This window comes from Leishmania major, chromosome 30 (assembly GCF_000002725.2).
Source record: "Leishmania major strain Friedlin complete genome, chromosome 30".
Taxonomy (NCBI): Eukaryota; Euglenozoa; class Kinetoplastea; order Trypanosomatida; family Trypanosomatidae; genus Leishmania; species Leishmania major.
The window spans coordinates 54,941-72,500 of record NC_007271.2 but is presented as its reverse complement, the minus strand read 5'-3'; the positions used below and the strand labels follow the sequence as shown (position 1 = coordinate 72,500).

At 61.3% G+C, this 17,560-nt stretch overlaps 7 protein-coding genes and 1 pseudogene across 7 annotated transcripts in view, besides 1 other annotated feature; all 8 read left to right on the top strand.

The window, feature by feature from the left end:
• Positions 1-239, top strand: part of LMJF_30_0250 (putative ubiquitin hydrolase) — a gene marked incomplete at both ends in the record, with an annotated part of 3,396 nt that extends 3,157 nt beyond the window's left edge. The window contains one exon of the mRNA XM_001684562.1: positions 1-239. This exon is cut by the window's left edge and continues 3,157 nt beyond it. Coding sequence (XP_001684614.1) covers positions 1-239 — 239 coding nt within the window.
• Positions 240-1,119: 880 nt separating this feature from the next.
• Positions 1,120-2,910, top strand: LMJF_30_0240 (conserved hypothetical protein; the record flags this gene model as incomplete). The annotated part of the gene is made up of 1 exon (XM_001684561.1): positions 1,120-2,910. The coding sequence occupies one exon, from the start codon at positions 1,120-1,122 to the stop codon at positions 2,908-2,910; it is 1,791 nt and encodes a 596-aa protein (XP_001684613.1).
• Positions 2,911-3,916: 1,006 nt separating this feature from the next.
• Positions 3,917-4,984, top strand: LMJF_30_0230 (conserved hypothetical protein; the record flags this gene model as incomplete). The annotated part of the gene is made up of 1 exon (XM_001684560.1): positions 3,917-4,984. The coding sequence occupies one exon, from the start codon at positions 3,917-3,919 to the stop codon at positions 4,982-4,984; it is 1,068 nt and encodes a 355-aa protein (XP_001684612.1).
• Positions 4,985-6,918: 1,934 nt separating this feature from the next.
• LMJF_30_0220 (conserved hypothetical protein) lies at positions 6,919-8,079 on the top strand (the record flags this gene model as incomplete). Its single annotated transcript, XM_001684559.1, has 1 exon — positions 6,919-8,079. One exon carries the CDS (start codon positions 6,919-6,921, stop codon positions 8,077-8,079), a length of 1,161 nt encoding a protein of 386 aa, XP_001684611.1.
• A 2,455-nt stretch (positions 8,080-10,534) lies between these two features.
• Positions 10,535-11,659, top strand: LMJF_30_0210 (putative ribosomal RNA adenine dimethylase family protein; the record flags this gene model as incomplete). Its single annotated transcript, XM_001684558.1, has 1 exon — positions 10,535-11,659. The coding sequence occupies one exon, from the start codon at positions 10,535-10,537 to the stop codon at positions 11,657-11,659; it is 1,125 nt and encodes a 374-aa protein (XP_001684610.1).
• Positions 11,660-12,454: 795 nt separating this feature from the next.
• On the top strand, positions 12,455-12,814 carry LMJF_30_0205 (conserved hypothetical protein; the record flags this gene model as incomplete). Its single annotated transcript, XM_001684557.1, has 1 exon — positions 12,455-12,814. One exon carries the CDS (start codon positions 12,455-12,457, stop codon positions 12,812-12,814), a length of 360 nt encoding a protein of 119 aa, XP_001684609.1.
• Positions 12,815-13,802: 988 nt separating this feature from the next.
• On the top strand, positions 13,803-15,296 carry LMJF_30_0200 (conserved hypothetical protein; the record flags this gene model as incomplete). Its single annotated transcript, XM_001684556.1, has 1 exon — positions 13,803-15,296. One exon carries the CDS (start codon positions 13,803-13,805, stop codon positions 15,294-15,296), a length of 1,494 nt encoding a protein of 497 aa, XP_001684608.1.
• An 869-nt stretch (positions 15,297-16,165) lies between these two features.
• LMJF_30_0190 lies at positions 16,166-17,421 on the top strand (annotated as a pseudogene).
• Positions 16,166-17,421: a sequence feature.
• Positions 17,422-17,560: the final 139 nt, after the last annotated feature.

The window sequence follows — 17,560 nt, the reverse complement described above, 5'->3', positions numbered from 1 at the left end:
CGTTGTTCCGCGACACCCCGCAGACCCCGCCAGTGTCCGTGATGGGTTCACCTGTACTCGAGAAGATGGCAAAGGCCGTCCAGGAGGACGACGAAAAAGACGTAAACACGTTCGACATGGCTGCTGCTGCTGCGGTTGCGGCGGCGACCGACGGCGACGAGGATGACGAAGACGGCGACGACGATGCCCCCACTGCCAGCGAAGTGCTGGAGGCCGTGCGCAAGTCCATGGAGCGTTAGGCGGGGAGCGGCAACGGTGTCCGCTGACCGCGCACATGTTCATTTTGTGTTGTGCCCCGAGGTGTGCCGCTGCATGGTGGAGTGCCTGTGTGTGTGTGTGTGTGTGTGTGTGTGGCACTGCGTCGGCAGGGCGCACATTTTGTTCGGTGCTTCGTTGAACGTTTCTTTCGTGTTGGTGCTCTCTCTCTCTCTCGCATACGAACGCTTCTTTCAGCGCTTCTCTTCGCTGTGTTTCCTTGTATTGCGGGCGTGCGCGTGCATATTGTGGCGCGGCATGTCTCTTTCTCTCTCTCTCCCTGTGCGCGCGTGTGTGTGTCGGGGTTTTATGCCTCTGTATGCGTGACTCCCTCTACGTTTCTGCCACTGTTCTGTTTATAATGCCGATGCCGAATTGCAGCACCGCGCTGAGAGGGCGTGAGCGTGAGACCAAGCTCCATCGTGGGCCTGGCCCCTCCCTCACTCTGCTCTCTCACGGGCGCGACACTCGACGAGCGCGCCCGAGGACATCGCTCCTCCCCACCACCGCCGCCGAACACCCTCCCCCTCTTCATGGCGTAACCCATCAAGGCACCGCGCGAGACCGGCCCTCGCGCCCCCTGAATCTCATGCCCGCAGCAGAGCAGGCAGCTGCAGCAACGCGGCGGGCACATCTCCTGCTACGACCGCGACTCCCTCTCTTGCCTGCATGACAAACCTCCCACGCACATGACGGCACACAGCCTGCCTTTCCTACTCGTCCTTCTCCTTCCTTCGCTCTCTGTGTATCTACGACGGTGCTGATTCTCTGCGCATGTGCTCTGGAGTGCCCACTCCTCTGTTAGCTGTCGAGGGCCATCCCTTGCGCAGGCACGCAGACACACCGAGAGTGTGCCGCCGTAGTATGAAGCCAGAGCTGGCGCCGATCCCGCCAGGCGCGCCGCGGTGCGAGGACGGCTTTGAGTCTCCGTCCGGCATTCGTGTCACTTGCACAAAGGACTGGGTGAAGCAGCACCCGGTGGAGGGTGACGGCCTGTGCGTCCATCTCTATCAGTACCTGCACAAGAATGTCAAGGGCCGGGAGCACTCCATGTCCGCGGTGCTCTTGCCAGACACGATCGTGTTCGACCACAACTTCCCCCGCGCGTGGTACGCCTACGATCGTAAGAACAGCGAGATCATGAAGCGGCCGGGGTCGATGCTGGATGCGCAGACCATGTACTCGCACCTTTCCGAGTCTGTAAAGGGCTGCGACATAGTTGCTCAGTTCTTCCACACGAGCGTCGCCGTGGAGGAGGCTTGGAAGGAGGTGCTCACGCCGCAGCAGCTGAGGGCGAACAAGTACGCCAACCAGCAGCTCACGTACGTGGAGTTCTTCACGGCCGACGCTCTGCGCTGCTTTCTGTTTGACCAGAAACGCAAGCCGGACGGCGTGCTGCAGAAGTTCGTCATCCCCAAAGGCGAGGGGTCCAGTCGGCGCAACTTCCAGCTGCAGGTGATCTGGACCCCATACATCACGACCGTTTACCGCCGCACAAACCACTCCCGGCTGACGGATCACGCCGTGCCGCTGGCCAATCGCGCCGCGACCTTTGATGGAGCGCCGTACCTCAGTGATGAGACCCTCGTCGCCGACGAGACCAAGAGGCAGGTGACGCAGCTGTGCGAGAGCATCGCAGACCACTTCTACGCCACAGAGAGAAAGCGTCTCTCGCGTCTCATCCTGTACGTGAAGACGGACGATCAGAGCCGCATGTGGGTGCTGTGGAGCAGCTGCATCCGTGTCGCGCCCGATGCCATGAACCCGACACTGCTGCGCGTCCCTGTGTGCCTGAGCATGCGCACAGAGGTGCTCAACGACGGCGTCAGCACGCTGACGCGGCTGCAAACACGCCGTCACCGGCAGCGGCAGCTTCTCGCGCTCGACGCGGAGCTGTTCGAAATGACGCGTGACTTTGAGTTCGCGCTCACGCTGAACGCTTCCCACAAGCGACAGGCGAAGGCGCTTGGCCTCCGCGGTAGGAGGCACGGTGCCGGGCCGCAAGTGAGTCCGACGCGGTGGCGCGGCGAGCAGAAGGCACCAGTGGAGCGAGAGAACCCGCTCTACGCGTCGTTCCTGGCCCTTGAGGTGGGCAGCGGCCGGACGGCCCCGGTAAGCGTCGCGCCATTCGCGGGTCGCGACAGCGGCAGCATGCAGCCGTACCAACACAGTTCCATGTCTGAGCTCGATGACGAGCGTGTGGCCGGAGGCGAGGATAAGCTCGTGTTGGACCCTGTTGCACAGGTGCAGGAGGAGCTGGTTGCCTTGGCCATGGACGCATGGTACGCAACATACTCCACAATCTTGGCCGACGATCCTCACATGATGCCGACGGCGCGTGCCGAGCTGGCAGCCCCGCTCGTGGGCACGCTGACGCAGGAGGAGCTGCAAGGGCTGGCGGAGGTGCTGGGGCTCCTTCCTGCGCCTAGCGATCCCGCGGCTGTCGATGCTTCTCGTAGCGCCACCAACGGCGCTGCGGCCACGTCGACGTCGCACTACGTGGTCGCCCCGTACTTGGTCACGTCTGGGCGGCGCCTGGATCGGCCGTCGGCCGAGGTGGAGCTGGACGTGGTGAGCTACCTCGAGGAGGTCTTTCGCCGTCGCGGAGACGAGATTAGCCGTTCCTTCATGGAGAAGTTCAGCCACTTTCTGTGATGCGCTGAGACGGCGTTGATGTACTGCGAGTTGTTCCTCTTGTTGTCATTTTCTTCGCGCGGCTGCAGTGCAGCCGCGTCCATCCCCTTCGGCTCGCTTTTGATTTTTTTTTCCCGTCTCGCTCCCCACCCGGCACTTGGGCCTCCTCCCTCTCTGCTGCATGCACGAGGAGAGCGAGAGAAGGTGTGCGTGTGCGTGTGTGTGGAGGTGGTGCCCTGCCGCGACGCCTGCTCTCTTTCTCCTCATCTCTCCCATGCCGCCCGACAAGATTTCGCATACGTGCTTATAGAGTAGACGCAGCGCTTCTTCTGCTGTCATGGGATGGGAGCCTTCTTCTTGATGTAGGTGTGTGTGTGTGTGTGTGTGTGCGTGTTTGCAGTGCCGGGCCTTGTGCTCGCTCGTGGAGGCCACGGCGCTCCCCTATGCCACAGTATGTTGTCTCCCAAGTTCTTTGAAGATTGAGCGAGCCTCGTCACGGGAGCGGCATACAGCTCTATAGACTCGAATGGCATGGGAAAAAATGACGATCGAGGCGCATGCGGCAGTGATCACCCACGCGCATAGAGCCGCGGCTGGCGCTTACGCGCACTTGGTGGCGCTGGGCTCTCTTCCGCCTTGTTATGCGTTCTCTCCTGTCGCTCCCAGATCACGTGCGTGCGTGTCTGCCATACAAATTCGGCCTGCATGTGTGCGCTCGCACGTGTGCGTGTGGCCGTGCGTGGACCGAATTCGGTCCATTCGGCTTCTCTCTCCCCGGAGCGCGTTAGCGTTATCGCTGGGGGCGTGTACGTTGTGCTGCATCGAAGCTTCCCTGCTCTCATTCGCCTCCTCTCCTGCGCCTCTCTCGGGGTTCCCTCTGCTTCTCTGGACGTGTGCCTTGATGTGCATGTGTGCACTCTAACCTCTCGGGCAGAGTTGCACGTAGGTGGCGTGAAGACGCGCACACAACCGGGCGCACACCCGTACAGCGATGCAACGGCAGTACCAAAGTTGAGCTGCTTTCACAATGAGCTTCGATAGCTCGAGGGGCTACCGCACCACCTTCGGCTACCGCACCGACACCCCGTACCAGCAGCCCATCGCCCACCGGCAAGGGTACACGGATACGCAACTCACGATGCACCAGCACGGCGCCGTCATCGTGGGCTGCTCCACGGCTTGCGCGTTCGTGACGGTGCCGATTGAGAAGTTGGATCGCTTTTACTTTCTTAGCGACGTCCCCGGCGAGTCAAGCCGCATTTATATGTCCGATAAGCGAGCCCAGTTCTTTCGGGTGGTGTTCCACACGCGGTGGTGGCAGGGCCGCTCCTTCGTATGGCTGGCGGGGCACTACGGCTTTCTGCTCTCCACCTTTGCCGTGCTGCGACACGAGTTGGAGACGGCGCCGGTCACGGCGCCGTGGGGCAACCGCCGCCGCGGCTTTGCCGCTGGCGCCATGACGGGTGTGCTGTACGCTACCGTGGTCCATCCTTACGACGTGTTGCGTGCAACAGCAGAGGTCACAACGGGCCCACGCCAGTTTAGCGGCGCCGCGGACGTCCTCATGACGGCGCTGCGAGAACGGCCACAGGTGCTACTCGGTGTGTATCGCGGTTTTACCGTCGCGCTGCTGGGTCGCTCGCTGCAGTTCGCTCTTCAGTTCGGCCTCTACAACTGGCTGCGCTACGACGGTGTGTACCGCCATTCCATGGTGCTGTTTCTTTACTGTCATCTCGCCACGTTCCTCGGCATGGCGGCCCAGTATCCGGTGCAGTCTTTGCGACAACAGCTGCACATCATCAACTCCACCACTCGCGGGCGACCACAAAATTATCGCTCGCTCTTCCTCGATTTGCGCCGGCGCCACGGCATCACGAAGCTGTACGACGGCTTCTTCCGGGGTAAGCCGATTCTGAGCGCGGTGCCGATGGCGTTGCTGATAACCGCGTACGACATGAGCACTCGACACTACACCGAATACCTGCACCCCGAGGCGACAGCGAAACCGACCCACACGCAGTCCCTCACCTCCGTCGCGGCCCCCGCCTACGTGACGCACCCGCCGCCGTACGAATTTGCGCGCAAAGCCCCGTGAGGCGCAGTCGATGTAGTTGTTGTTCCTACGGTTTTCTAGTAGGTTGTATGCGTGTGTGTGTGTGTGTGCGTGCCGTCATGCAACCCTGCACCGCCTCGATCATGAAGCAAGGTGGAGGGGCTCGGGGAGGATCTGCTTGGTGCAATAACCCCTCTACTTCTGCACTATTGCCCGGAGGCAGGGGCGGGGGCGAGGAAGGGGCGTTGCAAGCCAGCGGCGATGCCTTCGCACCGTCTGCTTCGGGCAATCACATACCCCCAGCTCCCTTCCTCCCTCACTTACATGTGTGCCATGATACGACCGAGTTCGTTGACCCAAAGAAAAAAGTGCACATCTAACGTTCTACGTCATGCCCTCGATGCGACACCTTCAACGCAGCGCCCTTCAGAGCGTGCGGATGAGGAAGAGTGCGCGCGTGCGGCCGTAGTCCTCCTGCTGCGACGCCTGCGCTGCCCTCTGCTTTGGAGAAGGAAAATGGGCGGGACGGTCTCCTCTGGCGCACTGTTATATGTGTCCGCCATTTTCCATCCCATGGCGCACGCGGCTTCTTCCCGCACACCTGCCACCACGACTCTCCCTTGCACCTTTCTATCTACGCCGTCCACGACTACCATCCCTTTCTGAAACTGTTTCTTGGCGGCTCTCTGTCTCGCGCCCCCGTCGGCCCACCTCTGCAATCGACTCACGCCAACACTCTCCCTTCGTTGCGCTTGCCCACGTCACTCGTACCTACGGGCCAGGTAGCACTGCTGGGGACTGTCCCCTACCTCTCCTCTTTCTCTACGAGACACCCTACAGCGTTTCGTCCGGTTTACAGCAACAAGAGTGCTTGCTACTTGCCAGGATCCCCTCTTCCCAGCTGTTCTAGCGAAATCTTGGGAGCGTAACGGCGGCGCTTGCTCAAGAGCGAGAAGTGTTTGCAGCATAGCCCTCCCCCCCCTCTCCCCCACCCACACCTCTCTTTCTGCGTGCATCCTCCCTCGAATAAGAAACAAATTGCCCCGTTGTTGCATAACCTTCCTCCTAAGCCGACGTGGAACGGACGGAAGCAGAGGCGGCGCCGCTTGTTGGTGCCTCAACCGTCGCTGCTTCTCGCCGCGGGACGGACTTTGGTGTGTGGCAGAGAGGCACGCGCACAGTCTGTCGAAGGCCGTCCCTCGCCCCCTTCGTGTGCGTTGCTCTTCCCCTCATCCACTTCGTTTCTCTGCGCCGCGTTTGATGCCCTTCTTGTTTTCTTAATCAGCGCGCTATCGAGCACTTGTGCTGCCTCGCCCTTTCCTCCTCGGGGGGAGCGAGAAGGTCGGTGCACTCACGGACACACACGGACACACACACACACATTATATATATATATATATGTATACAGGCAGACGTGTAGGACGCATTAAAGCGGCCACTTTCCGTTGCCCCCACCCCTCCCCTGCAGTGTCTGCAGCCTCACAGCACCAACTCCGCTCTTTGGGCTGCTTTTCAAACGCTCGTTTTTCTTTTCCGTCGCTTCTGTGAAGCGCTCTCGGGTCCATCCGCCGCCCCAACCGGAGCGCGTGCTTCTCTTCCTTACCTCCTCGAGCGTCTACACGGCACCAACACATCTGCTGGCTTGTGCTCATCGTTCGACGGCCTTTCCTCTTACCGGCGTGCGCTTGTGAATGCATCATCGATAGGACACCTCTGTGCCCAAACACGTTGCCCGTTGCTGTTTTGTTTTGTGGCGTGCGTGCGTGCGTGCGGCTGTGCTTCCCCTCCTTTCTTGTCATTCCAAGCTTACCGAACGTTCCTTGCTTGTGCGCGCACTCGAGGGCGCTGCTGCTTTGTTGAAAGACATCGCGCCGACGAGTGCCGTGAGGCAAGGAACTGCTAGCAGACGTCCGGGGAGACACACACGCACACACACGTGAAGAGAAACTGTCTGACGAGACTAGGAGTGGTGCAGAATGAACTACCTGCGCACGGTGGTAGCCGATGTGAAGTTGAAGTACAGGGCCAGCCGCGTTGTGGCCGAATGCGTGCTCAAGAGAGAGCAGCCGGAGTTTCCGAAGCTTCTCTCCGAGTGCGTGACTATCGCGGACGGGCACCCAGAACTGATCCTGTCAACCATTCGACTCTATCTTGAATACAATCAGCCAGAGAGGGCCCACGGAGGCCTGCTGCTGCTGGAGCAGCTGGTTTCGCTATGCAATTACGCCTTCCACTTAGCCCTGGCGAGGGACTGCAACATACAAGACCGCATTATTCACTTAGCCATGAAGCGCGGCGAAGGTGAGGCGCACCAAAAAGCACAGCGGCTCGCCCGCCTGACGCTGCTCGAGTACTCGCGTCTCTTCGTGGATGATCGCGATTTGCTTCGGCTGTCGGCGCTGGTTTCCTCCTTCGAGCATCGGACACACAAGAGTTTGATGCGGTGCCTCAACGTGCAGAATCGACGCGTGCGCTTCCGCGACGTGGAGAAGAGCGACATAATTCCCATCAGCCCCAAGGAGTGCGCCGGCTTTACAAGCTCCTCTGCTGGCCGGCCAGTAAAGCCGCTGCAGTTGAGCTCGGCACCCGAGGTGTGGCCATGCCGCGTTTGCGCCTACCTCAACGCCCCGTCCGCCGCGCGCTGCGCCGCCTGCGAGACGCTGCGCACCACAGACATGGCGACTCACCGCTCCTCGCCGCATACGACACCGAAGATGTCACCTGCCTACTCCACATCAGTCGCAACGGCGAATGGCACCAACGCAGGAAGACGCTCGCCCGTTGTGCCGCCGCTGCTAATCGCCGTGGAGGGCGAGATGGAGACCGGTGACTTCCAGGCGTCGAGGAGTGCCGACATGGAGGACGTGGATGCGACGTCTCCCAGCAGCGACTGGGACAATACGTACGGGGCGCACCTCCAACCATGCCATGCCCCACCGACAGCCGTGTGCGCAGACCTGGCGCACGTGCCTCACATCACCACCAGCACCGCGGTGTCCAAGTCCACGTCCGACACATTAACACGCACATCACCGTCAATGGCGAGCGAGCCCGGCGATGGGGCTGGCAAGGTGTACTATGGCTGCATCGAAGGCTCCACAGCACACGGTGTAGCACCACACGAGCTGGAAAAGTAGGGACAGCGAGGCGCATCCGAGCATGACCTCAGCGAGGAGCCCGACCCAGCGCGGCGCACCATGCAGTTTGCACCACGGAGGCAATACAACTCATCATGGCCACGACGCTGCTGCTGATTACGCAACCGGACTCTTCCTGGGAGGACTGCTGATCTACGCACGGCTGCGTTACTGCTTCTCTCTGCGTGCCGCTGTGTGTGCGTGGCGTAGGTGCACCTGAGATGGGACAGGCGAGCGGGGTGGCAGTGGTAGCGCGATCCCCTCATCGTCACCCCTCGCCATTCACTTTTGGGCTCCTACATCGAAGGCACACGGAGGAGGTGGAGGGAGGCAGGCCAACAGACAGAGGGGTGGCTAACGGGTGATGCGGATGGAGTTGATAATAGTGAGGGCCGGTGGCTGCTTCAGCCCACTGGTGCTTGCCCTGTGTGGGCTTCTACCGCTCTCGCTGCGCATGCGCTTGTGTGTGGGGGCACCACGTGCGTCACCGTCCCTTCCTCACCACGCCTACCAAGGGACAGGGCGATGAGCGGGTGCACGTGGGCGCCTCTCCTCCTCAATACAGCGCGGGCATTTCCACATGAGGCGATGCGCACGCGCGTGCTCATGTGCGCCGCCTCGTGCTCTCTCTCTCTCTCTCACTTGGATCTTGCTCTCCGTGTGCCCAGCATGGCTCGCGAAAGGTACGTACTGCACGCATGAGATGCAGACGACAGAGAGGGAAAGGGGGTGCGCGACGCGTGGGTACCCGTGCACACACGTAGCGCAGAGCATGGCGCGGCTCGTGCCGGTGTAATGCTACTCGTGATGGTGATTCTACACGTGGGAGGGCGGACACCGGGTCTATTGGCTTGATGTGAAGTGCGCCCATGAGGATGTACCGCTAAGTGGACCACCACTGCTGCCGCTCCTGTCTCTTGTACGGAGGGCGGGGTGAGAACCTCATGGGTGCACCGCCATGCCCCTGCGCCGAAGCTCGCCGGTGCGCGCGCTGGCGTGCGACTCTCTGCATAATGATGCCAACGCGTCTTGCTGCCGTCTTTCCTTTTCTTTTGGCGTGCGTGCTTGCTTGTTTGCAGCGCTTGCGGTGTTAGTGCGCCACGGCACCCTTGAGTGCAGAGGGGGACGTCCACGTGGTCGTCTTCCTGCATCTCCACCCACCTCTCAGCACACCATACCGCGCTCGCCACACAGACACTCTCGTGCACACACGCGCACCGATTCACTTGGCGGCACAGCAAAGTAGAAGCAGAACCCAAAACAAAGCGGCCGATGCGCCGTCAGCAGTCCTTTACAGTTAAGGCCGCTGCTGGTGCCCCCGCCACCGCAGCAGTGCCGATCGAAGCGGAGTGCCTCGATGCCCCCCGCGGATTCGGCAGGGGCGTAGACGTTAGCACGTACCGGTACCTTGACGAGCTATGGGCAGCAGCGCTTCGTCAGGCGGAGGCGTCTGCGTTAGCGCTGCCACACACCGGCAGCAGTGAGCTGCAGGGAGCCAAGCACACTGCTGAGGCTGACAACGCGGGGAGGGAGGAAACCTCGATAAGACAGGCGACTGACAAGACGGGAGTCTCTTCGACGTGCAACGACAGTCACCTGGCGTTGTCTCCCCTCCCTCGCGCACCAGTGCCACCCGGCGGCTCGGCAGCGCATTTGCCAGTGCCACAGCCGCCGCCACCAGCCGTCGTGGCTCGCAGATCCATGCCATCTGGTACTAGCAAGCAGACGTGGATGCGAGTGGAAGCGCAACCGAACTTGAAGCGGAACGCGTACACCGCGCGTCAGGGCGTTGCGTGGGTGGTGCAGTAACGTGGCGGCACCCATCGCACAGCAATGTCCAGCGCGTTCTCTTTCTTTTTGTGGCGGCGCTTGAATCTCTGTGTATGCTTGTGCGCAGATGTGCAGGGGGGCGTGTGTGATTCGTCATCGTATCCGGGTCCCCGACCCTACCTCCTCACGCTTCCCCTTCAGTCGTCATCATCTCTTCCTTTCCTGCCCCGTTGGGTAGAGTGGGAATTTCAGCATCGAGTCAAGCTGCAGCAGCATTCGAAATGGTGAGAGGAATGCATGTGCGCCTCATCCATGTTTGCACGTGTGCCCATGCTCAGCGGTGGCGTTTCAGGCTAGCGTGCTTGCATGCCCTCTCTCGCATCGGTGTCAGCCGTGTTCGTGGTTCCTCTTCACCCCCTCCCTCCCCCTGTGCACATCTTCCTCGTGTTGTGCGGCTGCCCTGCCTCGTTCCGCATCGTCTCCCGTTTGTTCATCTCTCTCTCTCTCTCACTGTGCCCTCTGCTGCGGCTTGTCTGCTCTGTTTCTCACGTGAACATCACAGTGTCGCTGCCAAGCTGCAGTGCCGCCGTGATCACTCGCGTCGCCGGTGTTCTCGCTACTTTATTCGTTGCTCTCTCTCTCTCTACTACTACTACTACTACTACTCTTCGCTAGCAACGCAGCGATGCCGAAGGAGCCACGGGCGGTGCCGATGGGCATTATTAGCGCCGAGCCCATCCACGCTGCATCCCGCAAGATCAAGTTCGGCACGAAGGCCATCACATTAGGCAAGTCAACCCCACAAGGGCACAGGCGCGGCACAGCGGCTGGGGGTCTCAAGGAGAAGAGGGCGAGCTTTGGTGTCAAGACTGGCGGCAGCCAGTCCGGTATCGTCTTCAACAAAGGCTTCGGCCAGCACATTCTCAAGAACCCGCTTGTCATCGCCGCCATCGTCGAAAAGGCCGCCATCAAGCCCACAGACATCGTCATCGAGATCGGCCCCGGCACGGGCAACTTGACAGAGAAGCTGCTGCAGACGGCGAAGAAGGTGATTGCCTTCGAGATCGACCCGCGCATGGTGGCGGAGCTGAACAAGCGCTTCCAGAACACGCCGTTGGCGTCGAAGCTACAGATTATCCGCGGCAACTGCCTTGAGCAGGACTTCCCGCGCTTCGACAAGTGTGTGGCCAACGTGCCGTATGCCATTTCGTCGGCGCTGGTGTTCAAGCTGCTCAAGACACCGACGTTTAAATGTGCCGTGCTCATGTTCCAGCGCGAGTTCGCCCTGCGCGTCTGCGCACAGCCCGGGTCGGAGGCCTACTGTCGACTTTCTGTGAACTCGCAGCTGCTCGCCCGCTGCAGCCACCTCATGAAGATTAGCAAGAACAGCTTCAACCCTCCGCCGAAGGTCGAGTCGAGCGTCATTCGGCTCGACCCCAAGTACCCACCACCTGATGTGGACTTCGAGGAGTGGGACGGGCTCGTGAAGATGCTCTTTAGCCGTAAGAACAAGAAGTCCTCGTCGATATTTCGCACCAAGGCGGCCGCGCAGGCTCTGTACGACAAGTACGTGAGCTACCGAAAGATGGAGGGCGGTCAGCCCGTTGGAACCGCCACGTCCGGTGCAAAGCCCTTGACGTCCAGTAGAAACGCGGATGCGAGTTCTTCCATGTCGCTCGAGCAGTTCCGCGTGTTGCTGGCCGCGGTGATTGCGGACCCCATGTTCGAACAGCGGAGTCGCATGCTGGACGAGGTGGCATTGATGACGATGCTTGCCCACTTCATCAAGCACGGCATTCACTTCATCTAAGCGCCTGCGTGCCCGTGTGTGTGTGTGTGTGTTTGGTGTCTGTGCCGCTGTAGAGCTGCATTCGCACTCACCAATTTCTGTATCCTCCCTCCCTCCCACACACACACACACATGCATGCGTGCGTGCGTGCGTCACACCTCTACGCTGCTGTAACAGGCCTCTGCGGAAGGGTCGAGGAGAGAGCGAGAGAGAGAGAGAGGCGCATGTTGAGCAGATTGGATATGAGTGAAGGCCACACATCCTCACAGAGAGAAGGATGGATGGTGCGACCATCACCCCGTAATGCGACCCCATCGTGTCGAGCGATATAAAGGAACAGACATCATCAACGTGGAGCAGCCGAGCTTCTCGCCTCTCTTCCTCGGTGCCCATTGTCAGCTTTGTTTTGTTGTCCCCTCTGCTGTGCCTTCACAGGTACTTACGGACACGTGCGCGAGCTGCTGGAGGTGTCTGTGTAGGGCAAGGCTAAGAGGGATAGGAGAGGTGGTGTGTGTGTGTGTGGGAGGGGGGCGGTAGAGCTGTGCTGTACCCCGCCCCCACCGCCTCTTTTCTCATCCATTGTGTTTTATGGCGTGTCCCTCCTCATTCACCACGCGCATCTTTATCTGCTCTTCTGCGTGCACCTCCTGCCATCGCTAGCTGCTTATCCACCTCGCTCTCTTGAACAGGTTAGCTCACCCATCTACGCCGCACCCCTCTCTTACCACCACCTTTACAGACACACGCACACGCACGCACCATAGCCTTCACCGGTACTGCTGTGTTGCAATCACCATTATAACAACAGGTCTACGATGCTTCGCTATCCCTCCCGCGCGCTGCCCCGCTTGTTGCCCGTGTGTAGCAGAAGTGGTGCGCTGAGGCATCCAGTCCTCCTCACCCCTAGCCGCCGCTTCACGGATAAGGTGCTGATCGGCTCGTGCTCCTCGTTCTTAACATGCTCCACGACGACCGGGCTCTTCCATCTTCTGGTCACCCCTATCAGCCCTTCCGTTGCCTTGGCAACGCTGGCGACCGCAGCAGCGAGTGGCGCCTTGTGCGTCGTGGACGGCGGCAGCTTAAACGGCACAACCTTTGGCGCCGTTGTCGGCATCTTCATTGGCGCCATGGGGGGCTTCTACGCCAAGTCGCAGAAGGAGCCGTGGCGTAAGTAGTCAGTAATCCCACAGACCCTCGTCAGTGGTGGCGTCGCCCTCCCTCCCTCCCCCCTCCCCCCTGCGACGCCGTGCACGCGTATCGTTACATGCTGAAGAAGAGGAGGAAGCACAAGGGAAGTGATTGCCGAGGATGAGCGCTGCGGCGTGTGCGCGCCTCTCTTCAGCGAGACGCATTGTGGGGTGGGCTCTGTGACGATGTAGGGCTGTTAGAAGTGGACCACGCCCACCGCGCACATCTCGCAGCTGCCTCCCCTCGCTCCCTCTCGCCTTTTCCTTCACAACAGTCGCTGTTTCTTCTTTGCCCTGTTCCCTCTCCTCCAATCCCATAAGGGAGCTTTGATCGACATCACCAACACCACAAGACGAGGTTAGAAACAAAAAAAAAAACAGAGCGGGCGCTGCCGCCTCGCACGTCGGCAAGGGTGGAGTTTGCAGAGCTGTGCGCGCGTTCTTGACTTCACGGGCGTGCACCACACCACCTTCATTGATAGCCTCTCATGTGCCTCTGAGCGCGTCTGTCGGCATCACATGACCAGCGGCTTTTAGGGGCGCCTGCAGTGTGCACGCAAGGGAGGCGAACTGCGACAAGAGCGCCGTCGGTACCCCTTCAACACTTCTTTCTCCTTCTCCCTCTCTTTCGGTCTGTCTTCTGCATTGGGGCGCGTGAGCAGGCACACCTCGCACCCTCCACACGCACACCCTGAGCGACACCCGCGCGGACACGTCGGCATCCAGCTTCTCCAGGACTCTCTCCACACCACTTCGCGCGCTTGCTTTCGGTGTGCACATGCTACGGGTGTCGCTGGCATGTCGAGTCACCGCTGCTCGCAGTGCAGCTCCGCACACCACGAGCAGCTCAAGCTCTCTCGTCGAATCCGTGACCTCCGTCTTCCGCTCTTCGCGGTACCTGCGTCACGCGCCGCCACGGCTCTACGTGACATGTTCTCATGATCAAGGCATTCCGCTTCACGGTTGCGGGCGGCACATGACGACAGTGCTTGACGTGTCTCGCGAGGCGTCGCCGAACGCCCCGCCTCACACGCAATCCATCTATCTCTTAACGTCCACGAGCATATCCGATGTCGAGTTCAAGGATTCAGCGGCGCAGTCACAGGTGCTCGTTGGACTGCCGCAGGTGCAGAGCATCGACGCCATACACCGCTTCTGCGACACGTACGCCGCAACGCTGAGCCGCGTCCACCACATCCTCCTCCCCGGTGGCGTCTCTCCCCTCCAGAGCTCACTCATCAAGCAGCTTCTCGAACACATCCCGCAGGCGCGACTGGTGTGCAACGGCTTTGGGCACGCGCTGCTCACCAACGCCACGTTTCACGATGGTGTGCAGCGCGCAGTGCTGGAGAACGAGCCCGACGCACCGCCGGAGCTGCTGCGCTTTGCAGCGCTTCCGGCGGATCGCGTGTCGTCCATGGCGGACGGGGACACGGTGGCCGTCGACGTGGCAAAGAGCGAAGCGGAGTCGTCCGCGCCGGTCGCAGCGCGGGCGCTGCGTGTTGTGGCTGTCAAGAGTAAGGGACAGCAGCAGCGGCGCAGGGAACACAGCCAGACGCACCACCCAGCGCACTTCACCAACGAGGCGCTCTTTTACTATGATGACGTCTTCAACGCACTTTTCGTGGGCCACACGCTGCACCGCTTGCCGTGGCTCCCCACCGTACTCACGGAAGCCTCGCGCGAGCTTTTTCTGCCCATGCCTCCTCCCCTTGCCACGCAGCGCCCGCTCAGCCGGCCAAGCCCGCTGCTCGACACATGGCGGGTGCTGGAGAGCTGCGAGGATGTGGTTGAGGCACTGCGTCGTACGCCAGAGCTGGAGCGCGTCCTTGCAGGCTCCTACGGTGAGCTCTGCGGCAACGTGGAGGACTGTATCGCAGGGCTGGAGAGCAGCAGCGATGCTCTCGAGCGTCTGCGCAGCCGGCTCGCGCGGCGCCTCACCACCGACACGAGTCGTGATGTACACCGCTGGTCCACCGCACTGCTGAAGCGCATTGTGCACGAGGTGGTGTGCACGCAGAAGGCAAGCGAGCCGACGAGCTCCGAGGTGCAGGAGGCGTTCCTTTGCTGGGCAAGGACAGACGGGGAGTGGGGGCGCCTCTCCACATGCCTCGCACACGCTGCCATGGTGCTACCTCCTTCGACGGAGACGGGGGAGGCCGACGGCGCATCTTCGTCTGCTGCGGACAGCTTCGCCGCGCATGATAGTGTACCCGCAGCCGGAGCGACCGCAGCCGGAGAGTCTGCTGCACCGGAGGCGCTGCAGGGCACACATGGCGTGGAATTGCTAGTGGCGGTCTTCAACCGGAAGGGGCTGCAAGGGCTCATTCGCACAGTGCAGCGCGAGACGATCGACGTGCAGGTGTTCCTGGCCATGTCGGAGGAGGACTTGAAGAAGGTTTTCAAGGCAACTTTTGGCATCACCAAGCGACTCATGCTGCTGCAAGACGAGCTGCGGAAGAATTTGTAGGCGAAGGGCCGAGTCCGCGCTGGACAGTGAACAAGGAGTGCGCCGCTGCACCTGGTACCGCGTCCCAGTAGCGCTCGTGGCACGCCGGACGCCAGCTGTGGCCGCCACGGCGGCGAACGGGCTGTCGCGCACTTGGTCAGTGACCGCTTTATCTACCTAACCGCACAGTCCACAGATACGATGGCACACCCACCCACCTACCCACTCAGACACACACACGCACACACACACACACACACACACAAGGGTCGTCTGTGCCACTGCCCTAACAAGGATAACCAGCCTAGCAAAGCGTTACACATAAACGAAGTGTTCCCCGTGACGCTTGGCGCTCTCGAAAAGGGGAGGGCCATGCAGATGTGCGCAGGCGATGCCTGGCGCGCGAAACCTCGGGTGTACTGCTGAAAGGGGGAGGAAGTGGTGGGGCTCGGGGTGGAGGGGAGGTGCCGTTCACGAAACCACACCGATGTCTCCGCTGTGCTCTCTCTTTCTCTTGTATCCTGCCGTGTCACAGCGCACCGCTCTACGGCTCACCGGATTCGCTGCGCCGATGAGCACGTTGAAAGGATGAGAAAGAGAAGAAGCGGAGTCCCACACAGACATGCGAAAATGAGGCGGGTGTCAACGCGCCACACCGTCATGCCGCTGAGGGCGCATGCGCACATTGCACCCCCCTCCACCCACCCTTCACCCCTTTCGCACAGCCGCAGCCTCAATGCTGCGGCCTTCTCCCCTTGGAGACGGCTCATGAGGCGCAGCGGCACGGCCTCTCTCCACTCCGCCGGAATTCGGTTTCGCCTTTTCTGTCCATTACTCTCTGCTTGCCGCCTGAAGCACTTCAGTGGCGTCATCGCCGACACAGCAGCGGCATGGCCGGCAGCCGCAAGCGCCAACGCAGCCCGTCGTCTCTATCATCCACCGTCACTGCCGCAGCCGATGGCGCCACACTGGTTTGGCGCAGGGAGGAGTGGGAGAAGACTGAGGGCGGCTCGGTGCTGCTGTTGCCGCCCACGACCGCCGTCGTCCAGTCGCTTCTGCACGCGCCAAAAGACGCAAGCCACACCCATGTTGTGAAGGTGGCAGCCATCGACATGGACGACACGCTCTTCAAGCCAGCGTCTGGCAGTGTCTTTGCCAAAGATGACGCGGACGACTGGCAGTGGGTGCACCCCAGCGTGCGCGGCCACCTACAGCACGTCCACGTGCAGGGTTTTCTCGTTGTGCTGTTCAGCAACCAGATGGGCATCGGCAAGGGGCCAATCTGGAGAGCGGCGAAGACGGAAGCTGTGATGGGCAAAATTGTGCAGCTGAGCAGTGCATCCTGCGCACCGCTCTGCGCGTGTGTGGCGACGCGCGGGGACGTTTGGCGGAAGCCTATTCTGCGGATGTAGGCGCTGCTGGAGGAGCGCGTTCAGGAGTGTGTGCGGGCTGCCCGTGCTGATGCCACAGCATCCGTCACGGTCGACTGCATCGCGTGCTCCTTCTACGTTGGCGGCGCGGCGGGTCGCTCTACACTCACGCTGGCAGGCCGCGCGAAGGACTTTAGCTGCTCGGACCGGCAGCTCGCGTTCAACGCGCAACTTCCTTTCTTGAAACCGGAGCAGTTTTTTCTCACCCCGGCAGGGGCCCTTTTCCAGGCGGATGACTTGTGCCGCCGCGGCGGACCGCTCTCGCCATGGCCGCCGTCGTCACCGCCATCATCCATGCGTTTGAGTGATACGCTGCTGCGTCTGACGCGCACATCGCTTGCATAGCGGAGGAGTTCTCATGGAGCGACGTGAGCCCCGTCGAGTTACAGCAGCTCCCGTGGCAGTATGCTGGCCTGTCAGCGCGCGTCACCACGACGACGGTGGAGACCGTCGTCGGTCTGCCTGCCACGCCGCCTTTCTTTGCCTGCCCCAACGTGCAGGGGATGACCTTCTTTGCGAGGTACCCGGACAGTGGCAAGTCCATCTTCTACCTCTGCCATCTGCAACCGTGACGGGCACCGTCATGTCCACCGTGGCGCGACGCAGACACGCGGAAAGTGCCGCAAGGAAGCGGAAAGGTACTGGGCAGGCGGACACAGCGTCGTGACCGACAACACGTACCCCGCCGCGGTGGACCGGCAGGCGCTCATCGACATTGTGCAGCGGGTGTCGTCAGCAAAGAAGACGGGCACCGCTGCGGCCGATAGCGCGGGGGTGGGCGTGACAGCAACATGACCGGCCGATGCCGGTGTGCATTCTTATGCTCATGCACTCGCGCGAGCTGGCGGGACCTGT